Source organism: Rana temporaria, chromosome 5 (assembly GCF_905171775.1).
Source record: "Rana temporaria chromosome 5, aRanTem1.1, whole genome shotgun sequence".
Taxonomy (NCBI): Eukaryota; Metazoa; Chordata; class Amphibia; order Anura; family Ranidae; genus Rana; species Rana temporaria.
The window spans coordinates 353,715,740-353,724,207 of NC_053493.1; the positions used below are offsets into that span (position 1 = coordinate 353,715,740).

At 42.1% G+C, this 8,468-nt stretch overlaps 1 protein-coding gene across 1 annotated transcript; it reads right to left on the reverse strand.

The window, feature by feature from the left end:
* Positions 1-6,026: 6,026 nt before the first annotated feature.
* On the reverse strand, positions 6,027-8,060 carry LOC120941310. The gene is made up of 3 exons (XM_040354631.1): positions 7,463-8,060; positions 6,675-7,382; positions 6,027-6,081 (listed from the first exon to the last, which is right to left on the reverse strand). The coding sequence occupies exons 1-3, from the start codon at positions 7,591-7,593 to the stop codon at positions 6,027-6,029; spliced, it is 894 nt and encodes a 297-aa protein (XP_040210565.1). The 5' UTR covers positions 7,594-8,060.
* Between the last annotated feature and the right edge of the window lie 408 nt (positions 8,061-8,468).

Below are 8,468 nucleotides of genomic sequence, written 5' to 3' on the forward strand. Positions count from 1 at the left end.
GTTTTAATGCCTTTTGGCATTTTTTTAAATAATATGTAAATGCAAAGAAATGTTGTACTTTTTTTATATTTTGTGTGCTGTGTTCTCAGAGGCCTATTTAAAGCGGGAGTTCAACCATTTATTAAAAAAGAAAAATTTTACCCTTAGATTCCTGCTCGTTTGGTCTAGGAGAATCGGCTATTTGTTTTAAAATATGAGCAGTACTTACCGTTTTCGAGATGCATCTTCTTCCGTCGCTTCCGGGTATGGGTCTTCGGGAGCGGGCGTTCCTTCTTGATTGACAGTCTTCCAAGAGGCTTCCGACGGTCGCATCCATCGCGTCACTCGTAGCCGAAAGAAGCCGAACGTCGGTGCGGCTCTATACTGCGCCTGCGCACCGACGTTCGGCTTCTTTCGGAAAATCGTGACGCGATGGATGCGACCGTCGGAAGCCTCTCGGAAGACTGTCAATCAAGAAGGAACGCCCATTCCCGCAGCCCATACCCGGAAGCGACGGAGAGGATGCATCTCGTAAACGGGTAAGTACTGCTCATATTTTAAAACAAATAGCCGATTCCCCTAGACAAAACGAGCAGGAATCTAAGGCTAAAAAGTGCTCTCTAAGGGTGAACCTCCGCTTTAAAGTCCCTCTTGTATCTTTTTTCTTCCTTCTTGGAAAATGTGCTTTTCTTTCAACTTTTAAAATTGACTTTGTATTATATATAACATGATTAGTCATCTCTTGTGTAGCGCCTGGTTACTTCAAAGTACCGGTGCTATTTAAATTTAGTGGGAGATCAGAGTGTTAATTGAACTCTGATCCAGTTATTGTGTTCAAACTTAGGTCTCTTTCTCAGCTTGGCTGTGCTGTGGGCTCATTCTGTTGTTGCTGGGGTGCTCTTCTCACCCCAGGACAGTAGGTGGCAGCAGTGGAGTCAAGGTTTAGGTGCTCTTCCCCAGCAGCCAATCAGGAGGGTTAAGCCTCGCTGTGCATGCTGGGGGAGGGTATTTATGGGACAGACGCTATTGGTTCTGGGTCTTCTTCTTCAAGTGCGGCACCCACCTTTAGGGTGACTGCACCACATCACCCTGGCGTTATGGCCTACCGGGCTGGGGCGTGTGTGCCACGTGGTGTTCCTGGTTCCGGGACCATGTTGGTCCGGAACATTTGAGATGTGGCAGGGAGCCCAGTGGTCGACTGGGTTCCCAATCCTGAAGATCCCAAGTGGTATAGCTGTTCGGTGGGAAGTCCATCTGAAGAGAGCCAATGAGAGGCTGGCGATCCAGTAGGGTCTCGACAAACCACCGGGGGTCGAGGTATCCGGACACTGAGAGGCTGGTCATCTGTCAATCGGTACCTGAAAGCAACTTGAAGGAGATCCAGGCATAATTCTATCAAGGAGGTTCATCTCCGTAACCACAATCAGGAGGGCCTGTGGCAGAGGTTTCTCTCTGTGTCCATTCCAGGAGGGTCTGTGGCAGAGACTTTTCCCTAAAAGTTCCAGTTCATTCCAGGCGGGTCTGTGGCAGAGACTTTTCCTTAAAGGTTCGAGCGATACTCTGGATGCCAGGTCAGTGAGAGAGGCCTGTCCAGGTACGCTATTCCCACTCAAGCAGGAGTGGCACAAGAAGTGTTACACATGGGAACAGGGCTGTTTTTGCTATTCTTCTTCTCCTTTCAACTCTACCTTCTTCATCACAAGTTTTATTGTTTTTACCCGGCTGGGTAATAAAGAGTGTAACGGTCAGGGGTTAACGCCGTTTACAATATTCCATTCCGAACCCAAGGCAGCTTATCGACACTCCACAATCCGTCAGACGAACATGGCCCATACAGATTCCCCAGAAACGAGACACACAGCTCTGTTCTCTGGTTCAACAGGAATAGCCTTTAATGGGAAACTCAGGCTTCTTATATACAGTTTAAGAACCACAATAAACAATGACCCAACTCCACCCACAACATGACACAAGCAGCTCCATACACATCTTTTAGGAGACAGCCATTCTGACTCCGAGATAATCTACATGAGCTAATTACTAATCATTTACCCAGACAAGGTGACTCCGAGATAAGCTCTTCTCACCTGCTATACCATACACATTTATCATCAATAGAAATTCACACACTACAGTGTCAATTAGCATCACACAATGAAAGGTTCTTGAGAGCCAGACTAAGGTTCATTTACATGACAGTAGCAGACTACAGTAAACACCTTAACAGTCTGTGTTCCCACATTGAATGAATCACTCTTTCTATTGACCGGTTGGGTTTTGAATCAACAACCTGTAATTCGTTCTTGTAGACATTCTTGAATATATTGTGGATTACAGACCCATGTTAACACAATCCAACTTATGTCCCTTATTTCCTGGCTCAATCTGTGTAAGAGCTTCTGGGTCCCACGGCCCTCCCGTTACAAAGAGCACAGCAAAAGACACCTGTCATGGACATTCCGTTACTACTGCTCTATGCACCATACACCCCTAAGACAGCGGAGGAGCCATGAGGTAACATGCCACCCAAAACAAACCAGCAGCTCCTTCGGTGGTAGTGCTACACTTGGATGAGGGTGGAGGAAAGTGAACTAAGCGTTAGAATTTTTTTTAGCGTTACATGTATGCCTAAAATGTAATTTGTGACTCTAGCAACCACAAGTATTTATTAAATTTTACAGAGATCACAGTACTTCCCCTGACAATGCTTTAATTAGCTTTCCTTTCCAGGTAGATGGAACCGTCTCTGTTGCTGAATTATCCAGGGTCATTGTCTAATTTCTGGACTGTGATCCTGGCTTAGAGATAACATAATCATGTAAAATTGGTGTTTGTTTACTACCTGGCTGTATTCACAAATATCAGACATTATTCAGATCCTGTTGCACCCTCTAACCTTGCGACAATGTTTCAATCTGGGGAAAGGAGGAATTGCCACCTCCTGCCTTCAGCAAACTGATGACATCATCTCAAGCTCAGCAAAATCACTGAACTGGAGATCAAGGATGTTTTTTTAATAATTAAGCTTTAAAAAAAAAATATATATATATATATATATATATATATATATATATATATATATATATTGTTTTGTTTATTGTGAAATGCCAGGAATTAATTTGTGCAAACTTATAAAGTTACTGTAAGGTCCTCTTTAAGTTAACTAGAACTTATATCTAGCATATCTCAAGTCTAAACAGATTTTAGAATAGACTTGCCTTGCATAACTGTCTTCATCATACTGAATGTTTTACTCTTGTAGTTATATTTCTACCTTCTTAAAATTACAAACCAATTTTTTATTTATTTTTTATTGATGCATACTGTATAAGTGAAAAATAATAGTGTGTTGAAGGTGATAGCAATAGCAGCATCTTGGCTATAGAGATTATGGAACTTAAAGTGCAAGCAGTCAATAACACTATACAGTGATGGTGGAGGATAACAAATGGGGACTTTTACAAGATCAATAGCTCCTGCCAGCCTGATTCTGCCTTGGGACACAATCCATCGATGTTAGCATGATAAGACATGGACTTAACAACATTGCCCACTTGAAATATTCATCTTGTCACATTCATTTTCTTCTAGGCATTTAGAGATTTTCATGATATTGGCAGTGTTTAAAATGTTACGGATTAAATGTTAAGGTGATTGATTGGGTTAACAACTTTCTTTTTGTGAGTAAGCTGTGTGCATATTTGTTCTTTGTAAGCATTAATTTTAACTTGCACAAGCCACAATTTTTAAAGGGCTGCTAAACTTAAAGGAAAACAGTTATAACAGTGTAACTGCACTATACAGAAGGACCTTGATGAGGCAGTGTGGCTTCCACATAGATTTGCAAAAATTTGCAACTGATACTTTGTTATTAGTGTTTAAGGTGTGCTGGCATGATTAGGGTACCACAGATGTATACCCCCATACATAATTCTACCATAAACCTCCCACACATGGACTAACTATGCACATAACTATGAACAAATAACGAATGACACCGCTCTGGAGAAAATTTGGACAGGTTGGCCATTTTATTAACAAAAATTAACATAGTACATTTCTTATAACAGAAACCATATACAGTATAATCCAGTACCCATAATATAAAGGTTGCTGGTCTTGGGAGGCACCAAAGGACCAAATTCAGATTGTGTATCAGCGTTACTACTTAATGATCCCCAGCCGTGCAACACCGGCTCGGGACAAACACACTTCACCACTGATACTTCACTTTTTACCACTTTCCCGTTAATCCACCATTAACTGGGATCCAAAAGAGATTACCATACCATAGATGGGTCAGCCTTTGAACTGTTCTAAGAATGTTAACGCCTCCAAAGACCCCAACTGCCAAATCTTTATTTTTTTATACAAAACAAAAGAAAACTACAATCAAACAACAAACCAGGGAGGGCGGAGATTCCTGCTCGTCTGTTGTTCAAAGGGGTTCTGCCTCGTTATCGGACTATCCTCTTTATCCCCCCATGCACAGCCCCACCCATCTAAGCCAACCGCCAATCCCTATACATGACCTCCCTATGGTCCCTGTACACCCCCCCCCCCCCAATCATGAGGCCCTATGCTTATTTATTTATTTTATTTATTTTGCTTTGGGCCTGTCTTTTTCTTTTGCTTGAATTGTATGGTGCCACCATTAGGCATGCACCCTCCTTTGCTTACTGGGGGCAACAGTGTGGGCTGGGGTGTTGAATGTTTGGGGGATTTTTTTTGCTGTCTGTTTCCCCACTTGGGAGACTTGTACTCTCTATTAGTCCTGGTGACCACTGTTGCTGGAACAGAAGGTTATGGGAAATCGAACATTTTACAGTTGTCCCTGGAAGATTAGGTTGGCTACAGAATTACTAATATATAAAAAGCTATTATAAATCATCACTAAGCGGCTGTATTGTTTTATTTGGCATTTATGTAACTTTTTATATAGCCTATGAACCACCTTAATTTTAACTTCATAATCTATTGTAACTATGTGCTTTTTGGCCTGTCACTGTCTCCTGCAATCTTGTACATCCTTAGGAATCAGGTTGAACCACTAAATAACGTATAACGTATAATAGTGCAGTGATGAAAATCTGTTTTAAGGGCCAGTTCACACCAGACGCAGTTCCGTACAGTTTCATGTACATTTTTTCTGCACTAAAAATGCATGCATAGTGTTTTCTATGTATTCCAATGGCTCTAGTTGGCTCTAGTTCACACCATGCAGTCAGTTTCCAGTCAGTTTCCGGTGCAGAAACTGACCGTAAACTGACTGCATGGTGTGAATTAGAGCCAACTAGAGTCATTGGAATACATGGAAAACACTGTGCATGCATTTTGTCCAGAAGAAATGCACACAAACTGAACGGAACTGCATCTGGTGTGAACTGGCCCTTAAAGTGGTAGGTAATTAACAGCATCTCTTGGTATAACATAGACCTCTACTCTTTACCCTGAGGCCGGAATCACACTAGTGCGTTGCGTTTTTGAGCTGCGTTCCCGTTGCGAATTTCTCTAGAGGGTGTTCTGCGGATCAACTGCGGTTTAGCTGCGGATCGGGTGCGATTTAGAAGAAATAATTATCTGAGCTGCGTTTTTGGTGAGGGCCAATCATTGTTAGCTGTGTGATGATGTAGGTAATAAAAGGGAGTGACCTTTCTTGGACTCTTCCTTTTTCACGAGCATTCAGTATAGTGTGGAATTGGATTTGGATTTCAGAAGAAATGTGTGCTGCCCTGCCCATGATCATGCCTACAGTTGTTGCTGCAACAGCAGCAATCTTGCTGGAAGTAGAAAGGAGGAGAAGGAGGAGTAGAAGAAGAAGATACTGGGTTCATCCTATCATTGCAAATAGGGATGAAAGAGGGCAGTTCATGATATTATATGAAGATCTCCGTGGGCATGAGGACAAGTTTTTTAATTATACACGCATGTCAATAACCAGGTGATTTTTTAGTTAATTTTGCTAAACATTTTCTTTCTCCATTGTTCCATATTCAATTTTTAAATAATTTTTTTTTTTTTTTTTAAGTTTTGATGAATTGTTAGGACTAATGTACCATAGTTTGGAGCGCCAGAACACATGCTTCAGAGCAAGCATCCAGCCTGCACAAAGATTATTAATCACATTAAGGTACTTTTCCACACCTATGTGCATTTTCAAATTTATGTTGAAGCATGTATTCATTTTTGGGTTCAACTATCCAACATCTGTACTTAGAAATGAACAACCAGACATAAGATGCCCAAAAATATATTTATTTTTTACTTTTTTCCCAAAAATAAAGAAATAGACAACATATATTTGCTTGGACTAATATAAAAAATAAAAACTTTGCCTTCAAGTTTACCTCTGGATTAAACTTTGATTCAAAATATGCACACATGCTTGTTTACTGTGGGCATAACGTAAACTTTAGAGATGTTGATATGTTTTGGTAAATAATGGTGTGTCTGAGGAGTATTGACTTGCTGAGGTAGATTCATCAATCTCGGTGCTTGAAGCATGGCTAGACTCGCCATGGTGCTGTCGGCCATGGTGCTGTGGCACATGGTGCTGTGGGCCATGGTGCTGTGGCACATGGTGCTGTGGGCCATGGTGCTGTGGGCCATGGTGCTGTGGGCCATGGTGCTGTGGCACATGGTGCTGTGGCACATGGTGCTGTGGCACATGTGTCTGAGGCCCATGGTGCTGTGGCCCATGTGTCTGAGGCCCATGTTGCTGTGGCACATACATCCCCTGCATTTGTGTTTGTGGCATAATTGAAGGGATTGGGGATGGGATGGGATATGCAGTTCGCCTCTGTTGTACCTCATATATTGAAGTTGGCTCCTGAAAGCTTGAAGTGTAGGATGGAGGAACATAGGGGTAAGGTTGGTTTCCTGGGTCTGGGTACTGGCCTGACATTGGTAAGTGTATGTGTGTTGTTTCTTTTGTTACATATGGCCTTTCCAATGTATGTTGCTCGCTTGGCACTGTAAATGACTGCAGAACGTGTTCTACTGTGGTTCGCATTTCTAAATATCTCTCAGGTAGAACTTTTTTGATCAATGGTACAAAATTAAGTGCCAGTATTGTAGCTGGACATAAGAAAGCATCCACCTTTCCAGCCATTTGTTGTAACATCTCTAGAAGACGCTCGCTTATGTCCATCTGCGATACTGGCGTTCGCTTACGTGCCACTTTGGCAGGCCGCGCAATGGTTGTCGGAGCTGAGGAGGGTCCAGGCATAGGCTCAGGCAATCCAGAGTCAGTCTCTGGGTTTGTGACCCATAGATCTGACCCAAGTGGCATTTCAGGTATTTCCTCATTTGGATCAATGCAAACTGCTGGCACGGATTGGGCCTCAGATTGGCTCTCTGGTTGATCCTCCAGGACATCCTGTTCGTCCCAACTTGCTTCGGTCCTGTTTTTATTAAAAAAGAGAAACATTACTAATGCAAAATATATAGTCACGATACATAGATGATGTAGAGGATAACTTACTCTCTCATCTCTATGAGTGGTTTCAAGAAGGCAAGGTCCTCTGCATACATATAGGGTACTCTAGCTGGTGCCCCCGAGCCACTCCTCACTTCTCTTAGATGTTTGTTGTATTTCTTGAAGGCATCACGCATGCTTCGCCAACGATTCTTGATGTATACCACTGTAAAAAAGAGAAGATACTAAATATTTAATATTTCTTATTTGTTGAAGGTACCTAGCTACAGGAAATTCATTTGGAAGTCTCCACTATGAGTTCAAGGTTGGAAAATCAACTATATCTGGCATTGTACATGAAACATGCCTTGTTTTATGGAATGTACTAAAACCATTGGTCTTCAAAAAGCCTACAAAAGAAGATTGGTTGAAGATATCAGATGAATTCTGGGAGAGATGTAATTTTCCAAACTGTGTGGGAGCCATCGATGGCAAGCACATACGCATCCTGAGGCCATTTGATAGTGGGAGTCAGTTTTTTAATTATAAAAAATATTTTTCGTTTGTATTAATGGCAGTGGTAGATGCCAAATATAATTTCATTTATATTGATGTGGGTGCTTATGGTAGCAGCTCGGATTCTGGTGTATTTAATCATTCCACATTTGGGAGAATGATGAGGGCGAATAGTCTGGATTTACCTAACGATTCCTCCTTGCCCGGAACAAATGAGCCAGCCCTCCCATTTGTTTTTGTAGGGGACGAAGCGTTTGCCCTTGGTAAAAATCTTCTTCGACCATTCTCAAGTAGAGCGCTGAGCAATGATAAAAGAATATTTAATTATCGGCTCACTAGGGCACGTCGAGTAGTAGAGTGTGCATTTGGAATTCTTGCCAATAAATGGAGAATCTTGCACACCGCCATCAATCTCAGTTTGGAGCATGCTGTCTCTGCTGTCAAAACTGCGTGTGCACTGCTCAACTATGTGCGAGAACGTGATGGAATTGATTATGAGGATTCCATGATGCATAACATGGAGGCGGCACAGTGGAGTTTGACTAGGGGCACTAGC

Bases quoted from the DNA above. Each gene is read 5' to 3' on its own strand.
- LOC120941310 (XM_040354631.1), bottom strand. From the start codon at position 7,593: ATGCGTGATGCCTTCAAGAAATACAACAAACATCTAAGAGAAGTGAGG. The intron at 7,383-7,462 runs GTAAGTTATCCT...TAATAAAAACAG, and splicing joins CCACTCATAGAGATGAGAGA to GACCGAAGCAAGTTGGGACG. The intron at 6,082-6,674 runs GCCACAGCACCA...ATCTTTGTGCAG, and splicing joins CATGGGCCTCAGACACATGG to GCTGGATGCTTGCTCTGAAG.